This window comes from Pimephales promelas, chromosome 13 (genome assembly GCF_988280905.1).
Source record: "Pimephales promelas chromosome 13, fPimPro1.hap1.1, whole genome shotgun sequence".
Taxonomy (NCBI): domain Eukaryota; kingdom Metazoa; phylum Chordata; class Actinopteri; order Cypriniformes; family Leuciscidae; genus Pimephales; species Pimephales promelas.
In genome coordinates this window covers 20,913,198-20,934,616 of record NC_142781.1, presented here as the reverse complement: position 1 = coordinate 20,934,616, position 21,419 = coordinate 20,913,198, and the positions used below count along the sequence as shown (strand labels likewise).

Sequence of the window (21,419 nt, the reverse complement as noted above, 5' to 3'; positions counted from 1 at the left end):
TTTTTTATTAACAAGAAATAAAAACAAGTGTTTTGTATTACTGATTATAAACGTCCAGACCACATCAGTAGGCCTACCCATACTAGGCTATTGAAAGAGGTTAGGGGAACGTTCTGGGAACGTTAGAATAACGTTAAAGCAAAGTTAAAATAACGTTAGGAGACAGCTCTGCGAACCAAACACTAACGTTCTATTTCTAGAACATATTAAAAAAATACTAACGTAGCCTGTAAGAAAACTTTCCTGGCTAACCCAAAAAAAAAAAAAAAAAAAAAACATTAAAGAACATTCTGAGAACCAAAGTAAGTCCGTCTCAGATGTCGTTTGAATCATTTTAATAAAAGCGATTTTTTTCCATCTGAAAAACATTGACAGCCAATCAGAATCAATTAGAGCATTTAAAGAGCCAGACGATAGACATAGTTTTGGTGTGAATCGTGAACGGTTGATGTGAACGGGCCTAAAAGGCAGATATGTTTATTAATATCTCGTGTGAAGTGTATTATTTTAATGATCATTCTCAACAACGATGTACAATTGTATAAAGAGACACCGAGGGCACTTTCAATCTCTGTAATTATTTAAGATTGTGACCTACATTTAGATGCTTACGCATTCATTAAATCAAAAGGGTGTATAAGTAGGCTAGAAGCTGCAATATTATGTCAGAATGGTCTGTTTTTATTGTGTGAACGGCCTCTGCCACACCCTCCTGTTTCACGTGCAGCTGTGAGAAGCAGCGCCTCCGCGCGCACTAAATGCGTACGGAACTGTCTCGAGGAGGAGGACGAGACGAGCACTCGCAGCATCAGCAACACACACATTCACATACACAAAGAGGTCAGCTCGCGTGCTGCGACTTGAATGGAAGATAACCGAGTGCCGCGAGACACAATAAAGCAAGCATAGGGACTGATCGCTGTGCCGTGACACACGCGGGAGAGGTAGGAGATTTTCAAACATTTGTTGAACTGCATAGCTTTGTCGGTGATACTGACCTTGTCATTTAGCCCATCTTCCAAAATCCACCATTCTTTACAGATGTGTGCGCAGCTGGGGAGGCATGAACATGTCTCGATCTGCATTGGCGTTGAAATGCATGATAAAGACATCTGTCATTTTGTAGAAAACACCGTCGATATTGCATCACATCCATCTGGCCCCTTCATATGTTGCCTTTTATTAGCTTATTTATGAATGACAGTCCTTTTGATTAAGTGATGCTTATGAAATGTTCGCCAAACATTGAATATTTGAATTATGAGTCGTCAGTCATTCATAATGCTTACTGGTGCAATTGATGGTTCCCTGATAGTGTCGTTTTCTCTCACGATGCATATACCTGCCACAATGCATGCTTTTGTGGCAAAAGATGCCATCGATAGCTTTGCCCGTTCCTAACATGGATGGTTACTCATTTAGATAAGCCAAATATAGCCTACATCACTGATACGATTTATTGCCATTCATTAATGCAAGAAAGGCGTCTATCCCCATAATACCTTTTTTTAATAGACAGTGTCTGGCCTAATTTTTCTTCTTTTATCATGACGTAACGATGATGTAATGCCGAACTCTAAATTGAATTTCAGTTTTGTTTCTTTGTTTGTATTTGCTACCAGGTCCACACTATATAAACACCCCATTGTGCTGTTCATGAGTTGTTTATAGCGTATATCTACTGATCTTATTGTTAAAGGCTCAGTAATGTGAGAATAATAAAACAAAATACACATAAACATTACACTTACCATATAAGGTTGTGATTTCTTCTCACTGTACACTTAATATAACTCATAAATGGATGGATGGATTTTGAGTGTGCAGACACAGATGATAAGGTTTAGCAATCTTAACTGTAATCTTAAACTGTGTTCTTATATTAAATCACAATAATTTCTCTTTGAATTGCCTGGATCACATGTTTCTAATAATGGCTGATATGCCCGTAAGTATTTTTTTTATACAGTTCATCTCAGAAATGAAACATAAATCTAAAATAAATAGTTGTAAACAAGTGAATTTTAGACATTGCTTAATTATAATGAAATAATGAAAAATTGATTGAATTTGATTGATTGATTGAATTTGAACAGTGTTATTATTAAATTATTTATGTTTAACAATTAGTGAGTGTTAGATTATGGTAATTGTAAAAGATAAGAGGAAATTAGCATGAAAAATTAAATTAATTGGGTTGATTAATACCAATAAATTGCAAAAAAAAAAAAAAACATCTAATATCAAACGAATATCGAATAAGGTATATTGTCCATTCTTATCTGGCTAAAAAAACAAAAGTTGACACGGGTCAAATACATACTTTTTAGCTCCCAATTATTTTATTTTGCCTGAAATAATTGAGTATTATAAATCATAATTTAATAAAAATCACGAATCCTCACTGAAAAATTTTACATTGTGAAAAAAATATTATATTAAAGGTATATAAAATTATATAAAAAAATATAAAACAAGGAGAAAGAAATGTTCTTTAAACACACAAAAATACACAACCAGACACACAAGCTACTGTACTCCTTTGTCAGTTGTACATTCTTTGGCCTGCCATTTGAAGGCAAAACTATTTCCTTTTATAAGACAGGAAATGGCCTCAAAAGTTCCCTCTGCTGACCTCGGTTCAGGGGCATGTTCCCCTTAAACATCTTGGAGATTTGTGCATTCAAGTAGAGGAAACCAGAGAAACTGCTCCCGAGGCTTCCTCCCACTATAAATAATTAATGAAAAGGCCAATTAATATTAATCCATAAAAAGTACTGCATCAATACAATTTGACCAGTGAAGAGGAAAGGCCATGTGTGTTTGAGAGGAGTGTCTGTGCTTTTGTTTTCTGTGACAGGCGATCCCACAACATAATCTGAATAAGGTTACACTTTAGTCGGCATTGGGTACATGCTGGACTTTATAGGATGTTATTTTCCATAACAATATGACCTAATTAAAGCCACTTTATTAGGCTCACACAAATTCGACGTGACATTATGTGGTATAACATTGCCCTCTAGTGTAGTACAACACAGATAGACAATATTAATATAGAGCTATCCATTGATCCCAAGAGGAATTCATATACCCTATTAAACTACCAAACTGTGTCTAAATAGGCACTTAGAGTAACGTGACCCTCTCAGATATAATGTAACACAATCTGCACTTTAGTATCATTAGAACATGATCTTGAGAAGAGATACACTTAAAACATCACATGAAGTAAGTGTTTTTCATAGAATGATCCAGCCATATTACAGTAGCAATATAATTGAATGTATGGAAACGGCAAATGTTGCCTAGACACTAGAACACACTATTGCTGACATGTAGGTCAGTCAATTAGTCGGGGCAAGTGGCGATTCACATGCATTTGAGGTTGAATGCTTCAGGTTCCGTTGGTTTTCTGTCCTAATTAGTGTAAACACGATGATAATGTGTCCATTTAACATGCTTATACTTTTATATTGAAGTTTTTCCACCAAACCCTCAGATCCTATGTGAATAATTTCATAATTAATAATGAATTCTCATTTAATAATTCATCTGAAGGGTTGTTGCTTTGACTAAGACTTGTGTGGTGAGGTGGAGCAGGAAGCGTGAACACAAAACTATTGATATAAATCTCAAGTAGCCGAACACAATCAGTACAGACCACAATTAACAATGACACTGCACAAGTTTCTGTACAAAAAGCGATATTTTAAGATCTAGACGCAAGAATGGAGGGGTTAGAAAGACAGACGGACAAAACAAAGGACTTATCCAATTCTTATGTTCTGACATACAGATGCCTTTATTTACAACTGTTTGTTCTTAGAATAAAAGAGTGTCTGTATGTGTGTGTGTGTGTGTGTGTGTGTGTGTTTGATAGAAGGACTGCGACAGGAGGACACAGCACAGTTAGGAAATGTGTGTCTGTCTGGGAACGCTCTGTAATTACATTATGGTTCAGCCCAGTTCCTCCTCTCATTTTAATCAGCAATGCTGTAAGTAAGAAGTTTTAGCTTGAGTTCTCAATCTGGTGTAACTGTGCACATAGAATACAATCGCTGCTGCTCACAACAATCATTTTCACAATAATAAATCATCTCCAATTTCACCAAAACCGCAAGTCATGTTATACAGAAAATATCTTATCAGAACACAGGTCAAGCCTTGAGTACACGAAACTTTAACCTACAATGACAACGCTGATGCAAGACTTTGATTTTGCTGGTCCAGAGCTCCAGACTAGTCCTGCACACTTAGGCTCTTTATCAGCACAATGAGTAATAGTCTTTCTGCTGAAGCTGGTTGGCCATGGAAATGTTGCTTGCTAGAAAGCCTGGTGGGAACACATCACACCAGCATCTAAAATGTGTTTGTCAAAGATTGGTCAGTATATTGCTTTTCTTTTTATTATTTCCTCTTTCATTAGTAGGATACACAGATTCTATTTGATATATGAAGTAAGAAATAGGAGTGATACATTATATGTGATTCATGTTTTTGCTATTTTTAGCATAATGATATTTATTTGAGATATTTCTGCTCCTTGTAAATAGGAAGAGCATCATGCCATCAGCAATTCCCTACTATTATTTATTACTATACTTATGAAATACGATGGATGGATGTATGGGAGATAGATAGATAGATAGATAGATAGATAGATAGATAGATAGATAGATAGATAGATAGATAGATAGATAGATAGATAGATAGATAGATAGATAGATAGATAGATAGATAGATAGATAGATAGATAGATAGATAGATAGATAGATAGATAGATAGATAGATAGATAGATAGATAGATAGATAGATAGATAGATAGATAGATAGATAGATAGATAGATACATACATACATACATACATACATACATACATACATAGACAGATACAGATAGATTTTTGTAGATAGAAATTTAGATTCTTTTAAATTTAGAAATGTGTTCGTTTTATATTTTTTATATTTGTTTGATTTATATTTTGTAGTTAAGGGTCACTAGGGGCCATGTGCTTTATTAGAGTGGGCTGCTTGTCTTGGCCTGTTCTTCTACAGATCTTGAAAGGTAATGTTTTCAGATTGAATTTGATTCTGTGTCTGTTCTGTGGGAGTTTTTATTAAACGCCAATATTCACTGCCAGCGTGAGTCATTATACATTCTCTGAAGTTTAACACATGCAAGAGAGACTCAGCCTTCCAGTGCAGGAGATTGAATCTCATCTTAACAATTACTATAAGCACCAGCATTATAATGCATTTATTTTTAGAACAGAAACCAAACAATTGAAAATAGCTTTGTTGAAGCTGAAGTGGATAATGCCCACACCACTGATAATGCAATAGGTTTCTCAAACATGCCGACATTCTGCCCTGCCCCCATCTCTCATTGTCCAAATAAGTAGTCCTGTTCCAAACTCACACCAATTGGTTGAGCGGGCCACACACTGACATCATGGACTGTCTAGTTTGCAAGAGGTTTACCAACAGATGTCTCTGCACATTAAACTGAGACTAGGGAAATTATTTTAACATCAAAAAAACTGCACAGATCAGCTTATAGGGGCTGAATACTTTTGGAAAGCATTGCATGTTCATAGTCTATTACATTAGACTAAATATAGTCCATCATGTTAGAAGTCATCATGAAGTGAACATGCCCTTCTGTAGTGCTGAGGACAGCAGAAATGACAGATTTAATTGTTTATGCTAACTGCTAAGTGTTCTTGTCCTTTGAGTCGGCATTTTACCCTATGAGATCTCTAATTGCTTTACAGTTCCGAAGAAACAATTTTGAACAGTGTATTTTGAATGTGTGCAACATGATGGACAGACAAGGTCTAAAATTAAGGTGAAAAAAATATTGAAAATGCGGGGGCAACAATTTCCTCCACAGAGCATACCTATACTTTATTAGCCTTTACTATGCTTTACTATTACACGTGTGTGCAATATTGTTTTTAAACAGCAGTTCAATATTGAGTAGCTTCCATTTTAGACACAATATACCAATTGTTGGTCTGTTTTGCCTGTTTTAAAATTACAAACAAAGCCACAGAAGAACAATTGATGTTTTTGTTGCTGAATGAATCAATATTTTTGAACGAATCAGTAGAGTGAATGTCTCAATGACTCTCTCATAAAAACAGACACTTGGGGTGCTATATAGTATGAATATGGGTGGTATGAATGAAAGTCGGATGTACAACATCCACCATGTTGTCTGTCATGTGACCTACCAGCATCAGTTGCTTCACTGCTATTCATAAATCCTCTCTAGTGGCCTCATGGGATAGTAAAGTGTCCATCAAATGCGCACTTCAGTATTTCAGTGGAAGTAACAGGTCATCCTGGTACTTTTCGCCTACTGTTTTTCGAATACTATGTATTTGGACTACTATATAGTCGGGAAGTATTCACATGTTTGAACCAATTGGTTGAATGAATGATTCCGTGACTCATTCATAAAGACATTCACTTATTTTGTTTCTGAATGAATCAGCGTTTTTGAATGAATCGTTTGAATGAATGATTCCTAAAGACAGTCACTTGCCGACACCAATATTATTAAAATATAAGGCACTGTTGACCCCTTGCCCTTACCCCTCCCTTAACTGAACCATACCACTAAACCTAACTGTCCATGCATGTCCCACCTCAAAAGCAATACACTTTTGCAATAAAACATGAACTCAGTAACTCAACGCATTGTTTTTAACAATTAATTTTTTGACACAAATACATAGAAGTTAAAGACACCTAATAGAAAGTGGGGCTATTCATCAAACTTACATTTTATTAAAATGCACTGTAATAATGTGCATTACAGCAACTTTTGTATTTGATGTTGAAATGACTTTATAACAGTTCTGAGTGAGAATATTAATCAAGTAATAGATTCAACTGATATGTATGAAATGGCATGTTTTTATATGGTTGGAATATAAGTATGTCCACATAAAAGCAGGCTACTTGAAATTGCCCCTTAATAATACAGTTGATTTCTGACACTGGAAACAGGTAGCAGTTAGTGCCGTTATTGATCCGCCACACGTCTTTGTTCAGTTAATGGAGGCCCTTGTTCTTTGAAATTGTTTTAACACAATACACACACGCATCCTCACATATGCTGACAAACAAGCTTACAGTCACAGTCTTTGTGTGTGTTGGACAGTTTAAAATCATCAATGCATGTCTGTTCTTCCTGCCCCTGGTAAGCTGGCCAATGAACAAAGTGGCATTCTGTGAGTAGCAACAGAGACAGCTGTATGAACCAGCACACTACCTCACCATCATCACCCACTTTTTTCTTCTCTCGGACACATTCTAGGATTGTTTTCAGTCACATGTGTGAATGTATATTGGGCACAGGCTATCTCACAGGGTGAGATCTCACATAGGAAATCATGCAAACGTCCCACTAAGAACACAAAAACATACATTGTGAGAACTTTATGGGAGTATGAATATGCATACCATCTTTTTTCACACTGTATTCAATTCATAATGTGTTAACAATCAAAACTGCATATGAAGGAACAGAAATATTTGTCCTCATGTGCGCACTACAACACACACCTATAAGCATTCTTGAGTTCTCTTTGCACCCGTGCAATGCGACACCTGACTCTAGGTAATAGCGCAGCTCCACAGTAACAGCAGGCAGGTGGAACAGCCACACATGCATAAACGCATACATACTAGACTCTTACCCAGATAAATCGACAACCAGGTAAGCCTTTTCTTGTGTACTCCTTCGCCCATAAATGCGATCAAGCGTTTTTCTGTGTAATGCATGTGGCAAGATATTGTTAAACACAATAGGCCTCTGTTCATGAAACTGCCATTAGCTCTCGCCAGCCCCATATCCTCAAAGACCCATTGTGCCTTTCTTATTGTATGCATTGTAATGAAAATAGATGTATTTTCAATCAATGATAACAGTGCGTTGTTTATTTTCAACGTATATGTAAAATATAATTTATGTGTATTAAAGTAAGTTTTATGTTCCCAGTTTATTTTTGTTATAATCTTTATTATATTATAAGTTTTATTTGAATACTTGTTAATGGCAGAAATGCCCCATAGTTTGTGTGTGTACACATCTGTGAACTGTATCACATGATGAACTCCTGGCCTGCATTTTCCTTCTTTTACAGTTATATTATCATTTAAAGACACAATATGTAAGATTTTTGGATTAAAACATCCAAAAACCGCAATGTTATTCCAAATGTTCCCAACAAGAAATCAGCTATTTTATCCAGTGTAACATCCCGTGCCATTATGTCGCCTGTCAATGATTTTATATCAGTCTTACCCTTGATTTCAGTTTTTTATTCCTTAGTAACCATTGAAACACCATTGAAGAAACTTTAACAGTATCCCCTGGTTTCACAGATGAGGCTTAAGCCTAGTCCCAGACTAAAGTGCATGTTTGATCTGTTTTAAAGGAAAGCAACTTTCACTGACAATATGTCAGTGCCATTGTTGTGCCTGAAGATGCAAACCAGCAATGCTGTTTTTCTCGTGCATGTTAAATAAAGCTACTTAAATTGAACTAAAGCCTAATCCTTGCATAAGCCCTGTCTGTGAAACCAGGCCTATGTGTTTTATTAGACAGGTGAGCAACTGTTTGGATACCTTTATGGACAGAAAACTAATAATTATATAGCTCAACACGGTTAGTCTTATTGTTTGAATGTCTTGTTTTCTTGATTTACAGTGACATGTTCGTACCCAAAAAGTATATCAGACAACACTATACATTTATAATGATTTATAAAAAAATTATTTCAGGCCATTTAGCAACACAAGTCATCCAGCTTTTATTAATATGATATACTACTAATATCGATAGCAACAAGTGTCTCATTCCAGCCACCGAGCGAATGCACAGAGTAACGTTATAACATAACTTTCAACACACTCAAATCAAATGTGTTTTTAGTATGATTGTTTTGACCAAGTAAAACAGCACTGCGTTACCCCACAATTCTAATTTGTCAAATAAAAAGACTTGAGTAATTCAGCATTTTTGGCTTTTTCATTATGAAATAAAATAATGTGAATTAAAGTGATCAAGCGTAATTGTATGAAAGTTCAAGTTTGTAAGAAAGTTCAAGTTCAGGGAAGGAGGCGAACGTTAAACGTAAACTTTAATCGTAATTTTAATCGCAAAATAAATATAAACAACAAAAAGAAAGGAGTGGCAGCATCCAATTGCGGCATGTAAGCACAATAAAAACAACAATGTTAAATGTCCTAGGCTCTCGGCCCTGTCCTGCTTCAAACCACAGTTATGTTAATAAACTACATAAGCTCATCCATGAACATGATTTTTGCCTGAATCCCGTCAGATTGCTTTCGAATTGCTGTGGATGGGAAGATGACAACTCCCATAATTCCACACTTATTCACGGTGTCATCAAGCTTAAAAAAAGGGCTGACTACAGAGCTTGCTCATGCTGACTGCAGACTAAATACTGAGTGAAGATACAGCTACAGGGAGTTGCGTAAAATGCCTGTTTGGAGAATCTGTAGTCTAAGTGGAGTACTGTTGAACATTCATCATTATTTTCCATTTATATTGTATACTTAATATATATGTTATATTATATAGGGAGACCAGGACTTGTAGTTATGAGGAAGTTGTCACAAGGGCCATATATCCAAGTAATTATGAGGTTTTGAGTCAAAGATCCATTTGTACAAAAGCTTGTTTGTTTGCAGTTGTTTGTCTGTTGGTTTCAAACTCTTAAATTAGATCAATTTGTATGAATTCAGTCCACCAAACAAAAATGTCAGTATTATCGTATATATTTTTTTTAACCGCTGTTAAAAAAATAAAAACTACACTATTGTACATTCAGAGAAATGTCAACTATAGATTTTAACCAAGATGATCTGTGTTCTGACATTTTCATACAGTTTTAAGATATTATATGTTGGGGCAAGTTGTTACATGTTTTGTCTATTGTAATGTTATAATTTTATATATTTACCGTTTTTATTGTTTAAAATGTTGTAATGGTTCCAACGTGGCAGCTTAACCCATAAACTGTGGCATTAACTTTTCCCTGCGAAACAAAAATCCACGAACACACAAAGTAAAAATTGTGACAACTAGCCCCAGGCCCCTCAATTTATTATACTGCAAGTTACACTGCCACAGATTTCATAAGAGTTATGTTTGAATCAGAATTGCCTGGTTTAATAATGCTGAAGTCAAGCTTTGAAAGGCAACCCATTGAGGTCTTGGGCTATTGATGACAGATTTGTGTTCATTTGATCTCCATAACCATCATTCATCCAGAACCAACACAATTAGAAATATTAGCCTTCATACTTCAATAAACACTCTTAAGATAAGGCATGCTATTACTAGAGATCTATAAGTTGTGATTCAATGGTTTTGTTATATTTTTTCCCTAAAGCACCAAGGAGCAGCAAGCAAGCTTTGTAAATCAAGGTGCAGAAGGTTGAATCCATGTTCCCTAAGGTTTTCCTTCAGTGGTATGCAGCTCTTTCCAGCTGTGCGGCTGAATTAGGTAAAAGTGTGCTTTTGTGCTCAGTAAGCACAGGCAACTAGACCAGCTTTGCTATACGCTGCGCAGTCAGCCATCTCATTTTGCTTCAGTGATTTCTAGCTGTACATTCAAGCCGCCCCATTGTACGAGTGAAGCTAGCTTGCTATCATAATAATATATGGGCCTTTGCGCAAGGCAAGATCATTTCACCTCTGATACATAATTCATAAAGTGTGATTTGCTTAATGTGCAGGCATTACTGACAGCTCCGAGCCCCGTCGCATATTTAGGCTACAATAATGGTGACGTAGGTCATCTTTACAAAAATATGGCGGCACTGACCTGCATCTTCCCCTAGTATCTGATGAGCCTTTAGTTCTGTGTAGATAAAATACAACATCAGAACCGCCTTAAATGTTGCTGTTGTCATAGCAATAAGCACACATGTTGTTTTCTATTAGCTGTGCATGAGAATCAACACAGAAGGCAACATTATGCTAAAAAAAAAATGGCCGTGAGCAATTTTGTAAGATTGTAATTCCAGCGTAAATGCATTTATGTTGCCTCATTACAAACATTTATAGTTTATATGCTGCTTCAAATGAAGCTTCTATGCCTCCTTTGAGTGGAAAGATTACTTAATCAATGGTAATTCTTCTAAGATGGCATCTGGAAAGTTTGGCATTCTGTAAAGCTTTCTTTCACAAAGCTCTAGCAAAAATAGTTCATTTATACAATCATTCAAATAACTGTTTTCTATTTTAATATGATTTAAAATGTACGTTTTTCCTGTGATATCAAAGCTGAATTTTCAGCATCATTAGGCTATTCCATATCATTCTAATATGCTGATTTCATGCTCACACATTTTTTTATAATGTAGAAAACAATTGAGCATGGTTTTTAGAAAGCATTACATAAACCATCTTATGTAACAAATGTCTATACTATCACATTTGATCAGTTTAATGTCTTTATTGTCAATCTTACTGATCCCAAACTTTTGATCAGTAGTGTACGAGGCGTGGCCTGAGTTCAAACTCCAGCAGATCACTAGTGCATCTTCATCTTTCATGTATTTATTTTAAATCTCTTTATGATGGGAATCATGGGATATCATATAACTGCTAATAATGAGTCATGTAGCTTTTAGGTTCAGGAGTCACAGCAGGGGCACCATTCCAGTAATCCACTTATAGCCCATTTTATAGCCCACTGGTTTGGTCAAATAAAGGAAGGCCTGTGCTAGAAATGTTTGTAATGACGGTAGGTTAGAGCTGCTCTTGGTGAGTGAGGTCAGTCTGTACCATTAAACTTCAGCTAGTGGGTTAAATTAGCACTGTAGCAGCTATGCTAACTTAGCTGCTAATCCACTGTAGCTCTGCTGCAGCCTTTTCTGTTTGTCTGGGGTGTTTTCAGTGTCCTGCTGCAGTGCATGTGGCTGCAATTTGTGCATTTGCCAACATCATTTTATCTGGAGCTTCTTTAATGCACACAACACAAGCAAGATCATTCGTTAACATGGGCCAGAACATGGACCACGTTTACACTTGCACAAACACAAACACATCTGGACTAGCATCACAAACAGACAAAGACACATTGATACATTTAAGCAACAGCTGAGTCTGTTTAGACAGTGAAACTTTTAGGATGACCCCGGGAGCCGTTAGAGGACACTGTCTATTCATACAAAGACAAACGACTTAAGGATGACGTAAGACTGTAATCATTTACAGTTTGTTGTGTTTAGTTAGTGCAATGCTGTGCTGCCAAAAGGTTTTTATCTGCCAAAAGGAATGCTGGTTTGATAATGAGTTTTGATTAACTAACAACAATAGTGGCCTTTTAAATCTTGGCATTTTCTGTCCTGGCATTCTGAATGAGCATATGTAGAATCCCAGAAGCAATATGGAAAAACACCATTTGCTTTATTTTAGGACTGACTGATATAAATTACATTAGGCGCACATTGTGCATTAGAATTTGAGTTGATTCTTTGGTAAAATAATTAATTTTTTGCTTTTTCTATATGCTGTATCTTGCTCCATTGTACAGTACGCCCTATGGGTGTTCCATTAACATAAGATAGAAAAAGTGCTTTCTAAATAGCCATTCATTTAGATTTTGCACAGATTGCTGACTAGGCATAAATATGATGTGATAATGCACTCTATCTATCTCTATATGGAGGTGCACTATACACTACACATAACTGTGATGTTTTCCACAGACTTGATTCTCTGCAATTACACACTAATAGATTTCATGCATGTATGTACACATACTTCACTAAACAAAACATCTGTGCCTATTTTATGCAATTTCATCACAAAAACGTATTCACTATCCTTCCACAATCCAGTGTTATTAGTACTATATTGCATTATTATTAATAATATTTTAAAGTAGCTTTTATTTTTATATTGTCAATTTTCATTTAAATTGTAGCTTTATTTAGTTTTTTCTTTTATTTAAATAATTTTTAGTTGTAGTCATTTTAGTATTTTAACTTAAACATATTTATTTCATTTAGTTGCCAAGGCAAATTTTTTAAAGTTTTTTTAATCTAATTTTTAAACATTTTTTTTTTACGTTTTTAAATCATCATCAATTTATTTAGCATAAATGCTATTTTTTTTTCTAGATAAATAAGAATTCTATACACATTTTAATTATTGTGTACATATACTCCTTACATTCCCTTTTTTGTAAGGAATAATATCAGCTGATCATCATGCACAAAAAATGATTGTACGTCAGCCCATTGCACATTATTACACAAATACTTAAATAAAAAAAAATGACAAGAAATATTTAATATTTATATAATAGTTACATGTAGTCATAAGAGAAAGCACAGCTATATATGAGCTGTCAGTTATACAGCAAACAACAAAATGAGATGTTTGTGTACATTTTCTTTTATCATGGCAGCAGTGCGTTATTAAATTATGACTGAAGAGCATTATAACTGGGCATATATCCAGACTTACTATGACTATGCTTATAGCCAAGTAAAGTTTACAGTCCCAGTAATGTATAAGGGTTTGATGTGCAAGATGGGAATTGTATTCCTCAATTCTTATCCAATTCCCAACACAGAGAAATAGATGGTCCTGTTATTTGCAAAAAAAGAAATGTCAAGAAATAAACCTAGGACCAAAGGAAGACTGTGTATGAGCTATAAGATTATGATGATAATTAAAACAGATTAAGCATTGAATAAACATGGTTTTATCAAAGAGAGTTTAGGAGCCCATAAGAAAAGGTAAAGTGATCTCCTATTTGTGTCATCTCCTCCTTCAATTTTCTTTTTAGACTTGCACACATGAACACATCAATGAGTAAAAATACATCTGTGTTCACGTTTATTCCCCCCTCTACCCTTGATGCAGACAAAGCCCGTCATAACCATGGCGACGGACAGTAAGGAGGCTAAGCTTGATGAGCGGGTAGAGGTAACAGTATCTGAAGGCCCAGGTAAACAAAAACAGAGTGAGGATCTTTGGAGTGGCCTGCTCTTAAAGTGGCAGTGCAGCACACTAAATGCACCAAAGATTATCAGCACTGTCTCTTTAAGAACTGTTTTGTGTTTCTTGAGTTCCAAAAAACATTATTGTGTGCTGTCTGCGTGCCTCAAAAATGACAATTCTGTCAATATTTACGCACCCTCATGTCTTTAAAAACCTATATGAAGGTTTTATTTGAAAGATTTCTCTTTCATGCAATTACAATGATTGGGAAAACTGAAGCTTTTATTGCTAATTCTCTCATCCATGCAGCTGGATGCCTAAATTTCACCTTAAATTTAGCTGTTAATAGTGACTGTTAGTCACATTAACCACTTTTATGGTGTTTTTGTGTCCTGTATAAAGTTTAAAATTTCCACTCCTCATTCACTGTAACTGCATGGAGTGGAGTGATCATCACATTCTCCAAAATTTCTCCTTTTTTGGAATGACATGAGTGTGAGTAAACGATTTCTGTGTGAATTACAAGTCCTTTAAATATGACATAATCGCGTGTTATTGTTGCTTTACACACCTTTCCGTGTGAACCTTCTGCCCTCAAACTTTACAACCACGTTCAACTATCAATATCCCACGTGTGACTCGTTTCATTCTTTCTCAGCATGGTTGACGTGTGGCATGTTTTAGTTTGAGCTTGATTCTAAATGTTTTTACGAATGTGTGCCACTGTTAGGAAAACAAATATACTGCAGAGAAAAAAAATGTATGATAAATTTATAGATTTGGAGTGTGAGAGGAACAGCCAGGTTCAGGAAAAAAAGGGTTATTGGCTTTGCTGCACTAGTGAGAAATATTAGCTATACAACAAGTGTATGAGGAGCAGGGTTGAGCATTCCTACGTTGTTAAGTGTGTTTAAGCTTTAAGAAGTGAGAGGAACAGTCAGCTCTGAGTGAATGTATTTAGCAGTACTGACGCTCACACTGTAAGAGCAGGAAGGCCGTATTTGAGTGGTTGTAGTATGGAGGAGTACAAGGGAGACACATGGAGGGCTGTTTCTCTGGCTGAGTGGTGTCCACTCACATCATATGCCTCAGTGATTGAGGATGCCTGCAGCACTGCATTGTGGGCCAGAGAAATGGAGTAGTTGCAGCTGGGAACAGACTGTGACTTGGACTAGGCTTTGAGGGGGAAATGATGAGACAAAATAGGAGAAATCATAAAATCGTCCAGTCACATGCGCTCGTAAAGCAGTAAACTCAATAACGAACAAGAGAAGCGGCCACTGACAGCAGGTACCAAACATCTTATACTTTGTTATTGTGCCATTGTGTTTTGAGCAGCAACACACTTAATGTGTAACTCCACACTACTTTCCAATTTTAGCCTGTAACAGATCCACACTGATCTACTCTGTGGTGTAGAGTGGCCCTGTCACTCCAGCCATTTCACTTGGTGCTCCTACAACACAGAGATACAGTCGCACACTGATGAGCCTTAGAAACAGAAAAGACGGCCTGGATGTGTTCTGCTCTTGCTATTGTGGCTTTTATACCTTCAGAAAGACGGCTTTTATACCTTTTTGAAAGAAATTAATACTTTTATTCAAAAGGGATTCATTAAATTACATTTTAAAATTTAAATAATATTTCTCAATATTACTGTTTTTGCTGCATTTTCTATCATATAAATCCTGCCTCGGTGAGCATAAGGGACTTCTATCATGAAAAGAAATCATCATGATTAAACAGAAACTATTAAACAGAAATAATATTTTACTTTATATGTAATTTTATTCATAAACAGTGCTTTTTGAGCTCGTCTTATCTCCGTAGTGTTTATGATTCCTAATAACTTTCTAGTCTCAGGAAATGGTGCGTCTGCAGGGCACTCCATACAAACCAAAGGTCCTTTGTCTTATCATTGGTTTAATGTCATTACATGGGGACTGTATGATTCAGTCAGTCAGAGACACTTTCCACCTGCAGATTTCCATATTTGGTAGGTTGTGAATTATTCTGTAAATTATTCTCTAAAGATTGTTTTTGTATGTTAGAATTTAGTTGTTTGTACTTTTGGGCTTGATTGTTGGTAATGAAGCTCAGATTTAATTCTCAATTAGTATGTTGTCAAGATAAGTAATGGATGGAAAACATTAGCATTAAATATAAGCTACAAATCCAGTTGAGTTTTAATTATTTGTAGCTATAGCACTTTTCACAACACAAGAAGCTTTAAAAAGAATAGTGCCTTACCAAACAAGTGAGCTGTGATGTTTAGATAGATTGGGAGAAACATCCACCTGTAATACCACTCCTGAACTGATTCAAAATCTGCATAATATGTGATGCTCAGTGTTCTTGTAGTCTAAAGGATTATTTGAGTCCTCTATTTAGGTAAAAAGTTTTGCAGTTGCTACATCCATATGTCTCATCCATGATTGCTAGCCCCATGTGGATTATGGGGCTCATCCTGGCGCAAAAAAACATTTTCAAGAGTAATGTCTACATACAGAACATAGCTTGAACAACCTGATGAAATTTACACTTGATGAACTTGCATTTTGTATGCATTTGATTGGCTGGATTGGTATCAATCTTAAATGCATCTTGGAGGGATTTTTCCTTCAGTAAATACTCCCAAAGAGTTTTAAGTAAAGCCCATCACGACTCCTCTCTCTTCTCAAACTTATGTTTAAATGGAACATCTGGTCACCATAACCATACAAGACTGACCCAGGACAAGGACTTTCACACGATATAACCTGATTCTATAGCGTCTGATCTGTTCTGGTCCTCCATTTCATTAACATTAATTAAAAATATTCATATAATATACATCTACTGTGCCTACTGAAAAAAATACTGCATGCTTATTTTTAAATATGGACAGCACTAGCACTAGCCTTTTACAATTTGTTGACTATGTATCACCATTGTTTGCCCCCACTTTTTTTTACCAGAGCGGCGACGGCAGGGCAAATTCCAGCCATTCAGGCGTCTATTTGGTAAGAAGAAAAGAAGGGAAGCAGAACGTGGGTTTGAGGGATCTGAACTTAAACCCAGCCATTCCACTGATAATGTCTGCAATGGGGTGGCCACAGTTAATGAAGAGAACAATCAGTATCTAAGGTAATCCTCTTATAGCTGGGTCTGGAATTCATCGTACTTTATTTTTATGCTGTCAAAGTTGTTCATTTGTTGAATTGTGTATTGAAAACATTCACAGATGTGCTGTATTTAAAAAGTGTTTATATCTGCATTCACAGGGAGTTAAACACCCTAGGGTCCCGAGCTTTTTCACATGAGAGTGTATTTATCCCTGAGGAGTCAGAGAAGACCCATCCAGGACAGACAATGTCCCAGGAAAACGTTTCAGACAAAGTCAAGAACATTCAGGTGAAACTCTTAAAAATGGACATATGGACACAGTCAAGCCATGCACCAGACTTTGCTAACACTAATTTTGATATTACCAGATTGAATTTTTTTATTTTAGATATTTTTGTTACCATCAAGGTCAATAAATGCTGGTAAATTTAGGACTAAATGTTTAGGGCTAAACAACATTTATCCATTCTTTTACTCTCTATGCTTTTGTTGGCAGAAGCAAATTGGACATAATATTAAATTTGGTCAGAGACCCCCATCACTTAGAAAGAGTGAGGGAGATGAAGGTAGCTCGGATGAGGAAGAGGTACCACAAAGTCCGTTGAGGGTTCTTGCTCAGGTGGAGAATGAACCACAGGAGACTGAAGCCAAGGAAATAGTAAGCTAATCTCCAAATTATTTTTCCACTACTTACATATTGTAACATAGTATTGCTATGTCAGTCACACTTTATATACTAGAAAGCGCAGTTAAAGATCACTGCTCTGTTTTAGCAAGTTAAGTTTAAGAAAGATTCCCTCACTTGCCAAATAAACATTTATGCACTTGGAAGGCACTATTATTGAAATCATTCATGGTTTACACTTTATCAGTAACTTGCTGTTGCTAATGCCATGCTCTAGTTAAGTTGCAGAAAATTATAATATCATGAGACTATCAATACATTAGCCACTTTTCCACCGCTGGGCCGAACGTTCTAGGAACGGTAAGGAACAGTTCAAGTTATATTTCCACTTGAACTTGGTTCGCCATAGCACTATTACAATCTGTTCTCGGCCTGGAATTTTCAGCACGGATGGCTAAACATGCTCGTATAATGTGTGTAATTGGTCTCTTGTCTGTTACCTGGCTACCAGTTTCACTGCAGCTGTGCAAGTGTGCTATTTGAGAGAAGTAAACAGAAGTTAATGATCAAATTAAAAGAAATATTTGATCGTCCCCCATAACGTGGTCGCTATTTACATCTCATACAATGTAACCAATGAGAACGGTTAGGTTGGACGGTGGAAAAGCGGCTATTGATTCCATAGACATATAACATGCTTCAAAAACCCTGCTCTCCCATAGTCACAAACTCAAGATTGTTTGTGTTTTTGCTTTACAATTAGGCTGTCAGCCATGACAAGGTCCAGCACAGAACTCCAGTCAAATCCCCACGCTCTAAGCGCCCACCTCCCCCTGGCACAATTGAGTCCATCAATCTAGATGCTGTCCCTCAGTCTGTCCCACGCTTGGACAATACTGCTGCCAAACACAAACTCTCTGTCAAACCGAAGAACCAGAGGGTATCTCGCAAACACAGAAGGTTTACACAGGTAAAGGGAAAGGTGTTCTTCAAAATGTGAACAGCTTCTATTAGGATATCTTTAATGTAAAAGGGATAGTTAAAGGGATAGTTTACCCAAAATGAAAAGGATAATTTACCCATCATTTACTCACCCTCATGTTGTTACAAACATATGACTTTTTCTTCTGTGAAACACAAATGGTATTTTGAAGAATATTTTAACTGTATTTGTGCAGTCAATGGGGCCCAAAAAAAACCAAATAAAACAGACATTTTCCAAAATATTTTACTTTGTAGTCTGCAGACGAAAGTAAGTCATACGGGTTTGGAATGAGATGAGGAGGATTAAATCATGACTAAATTTTAATATCTGGGTGAACCATTGCTTATGAGAAAATAACTCCACAACATTAATTTCTGCAACTTTAAATATATTTCAGGAGTTTCACGAGGAGGATCTCTCTGAAATGCAAGAGGAATATGAAACACAAAAAGACGAAGAAGTGTTTGATTTGTCAAGAGAGGAGTATAACATTATCCATAGCAGCGAAGGAGATTATGAACCTACTGAGAAATCGGTGAGGCGGCAGTTTCATGAGGAGGAGTTAGAACGCCTTGAGCTTCAGAAGAGGGAACAAGAGGAAGAAAGAAAGACGGAGGAACAACAAAGGAGAATCGAGGAGCAGAGGCTAGAAGAAGAAAAGTGGCGTAGAGAGGAAGAGGAAAGACTGCAAAGAGAGGAAGAGGAGAGGAAGCAGCGAGAAGAAGATGAGAGGAAAAAAAGGGAAGAGGAAGATAGGAGGAGAGAAGAGGAAGAGCAAAGATTAAGAATTGAAGAAGAGCGAAAGAGGCAAGAGGAAGAGAAAAGAATGCAGAAAGAGGAAGAGGAAAGAAGAGCAGAAGAGAGACGGCAGCAGGAACTTGAGGTGGAGCGTCTCCGTATAGAAGAGGAAAGAAAAAGAGAGCAGGAGGAGAAGAGAAGAAAAGAGGAAGAGGCAGATCAGCGAAGGATTCAGGAGTTAGAGGAGAAACGGAAGAGAGAGGAAGAGGAACGTGTCCATGAGGAGGCTGAGAGGAAAAGACTACAGGAAGAGGAGGAAAAAAAGAGTCAACAGCAAGAAGAGACAGCTGGAGCTTCTGACCCAGAATGGAAAAGAAAAGCAGAGGAACTGAGATGGAGAGAGATGGAGGAGAGACAGAGACCCTTCACTTTCAAGGTCTCCTCAGGCGAGAAGCAGATACTCTTCCAGAAGGTTAACCTCACTCCGGTTACTCCAACAACTGGCCAACAGGGCGAAACAATCGCTGAAACCAAGGAGGGAGCAAAAGCTTCTTCACCAGGATGCACAGATTCACCAACTCGGTCTTCATCTCTTTACGTCCCACATACTGCAATTCTTGTGACAGGAGCCCAACTTTGTGGAACTGCAGTCAATCTCGATCAAATCAAGGACACAGCCTGCAAGTCACTTCTTGGCCTTTCGGAGGGCAAAAAAGCCATGGGCACTCATCCAACCAAGATCAAGACATCTCCAGACGATAAATCTAGGAAAACCAAATCCTTTTATGAGTCTTCCTTATCTGCAGACCAATCCAACGCTGCCGTCCTGGCAGAATGGGCAACTATCCGATCCAAAATTTTTAAAGGTGCTGAAGAGGGAAAATATCCCGAATACCCGGATCAGAGTCGCAGGCCGATAAGTGAGGATCTAAATACAGTGCCATTTTCTCACACCAACCTCAGGAAAACCATGTCAGCGAGTGCTAAGTTTTCCATCACACCAGCCAGGAAGAAATTTCCTGATTCCAACAGGAACTCAGAGTTTTTTGGTCAGGATGAAGATGTGAAAGTAGAATCGGCATCTATGGAAACTCCCTTCGTCCAAAAAGTAGAGTTGCTGTCTTTAGGTACCAAGATCCAGAGCAGGGGAAGCAAGGTTGTTCGCATCGCAGATAGTGCTGAAGAATGCATGTTTGCCAAAGACCTCCCCTCCTTTCTCGTTCCCAGTCCGCCACATGGATCTCCCAAGTCGCAGAGATCCGAGACTGGCTCCCCAAGTCAGGCAGAATCAGAAGATTCAGACACAAAGAATGAAGGCGATCAGAAGGATCAGGGTGGTGATGAGCAGCCCTCACCGTTTGGAATTAAACTGAGAAGAACCAACTACTCTCTTCGCTTTCACAATGAACAATCAGCAGAGAAGAGAAAGAAAAGGTACAGTGCTGGAGACAGTTTTGAAGGTGTCCCAGTGCCCCTCACCTCCATTGACCAAGACCCTGATACTTCTACAGTCTTGGAAAGGTCTAGCCCTGTTTCTCCACAACAAGAGATTGTTGAATTTCGTACCTCTGTAGCATCCAATAAAGAATTTCGAAGCAAGTTTAGCAAAAGTACTCTCCCTTTGGTACGTACTGAAGGCGATAACTTTGCCCCCAAACTTCCACTTTACCAAAAACCAGCTACTTCCCCTAAACCATCTGAAGGTGCCACTCCTCCACCCTCTCCTCTCCCAAAACCTGGCAGAAGGACTTCAGGAGACATTATTTCACAAAGGACAGGGGAAACAGAACAGATAGCTTCAGAGAAGATCAGTGACCATAAAGAAGTTGCAGTATCTGCTCAATCCCAGAAAAATGGACAAGGAGAGGAGTTTAAAGAAAAGAAGTCATTTTTTCCATCCATCAGCATCCCATGGAGAGAAAAAACAGATCGCAGGACAGAACTCATTAAAAAAGGTTGGAA

The 21,419-nt window shown here is 37.2% G+C and overlaps 1 protein-coding gene across 4 annotated transcripts in view; it reads left to right on the top strand.

Annotated features, from left to right (window-relative positions):
• Positions 1–702: 702 nt before the first annotated feature.
• cracd (capping protein inhibiting regulator of actin dynamics) overlaps positions 703–21,419 on the top strand; it is a 23,911-nt gene continuing 3,194 nt past the window's right edge. Inside the window, exons 1-7 of one of the 4 annotated variants that reach the window (XM_039692639.2) lie at positions 703–944; positions 10,436–10,549; positions 16,962–17,130; positions 17,268–17,397; positions 17,606–17,767; positions 18,498–18,704; positions 19,117–21,412. In XM_039692639.2, coding sequence (XP_039548573.2) covers positions 10,489–10,549; positions 16,962–17,130; positions 17,268–17,397; positions 17,606–17,767; positions 18,498–18,704; positions 19,117–21,412 — 3,025 coding nt within the window. In that variant the 5' untranslated portion in view covers positions 703–944; positions 10,436–10,488. Of the gene's footprint in view, positions 945–10,435; positions 10,550–13,929; positions 14,012–15,768; positions 16,001–16,961; positions 17,131–17,267; positions 17,398–17,605; positions 17,768–18,497; positions 18,705–19,116; positions 21,413–21,419 lie in introns of those variants that run through there. The other 3 variants (XM_089118597.1, XM_089118596.1, XM_089118595.1) reach the window with 3 other exon arrangements.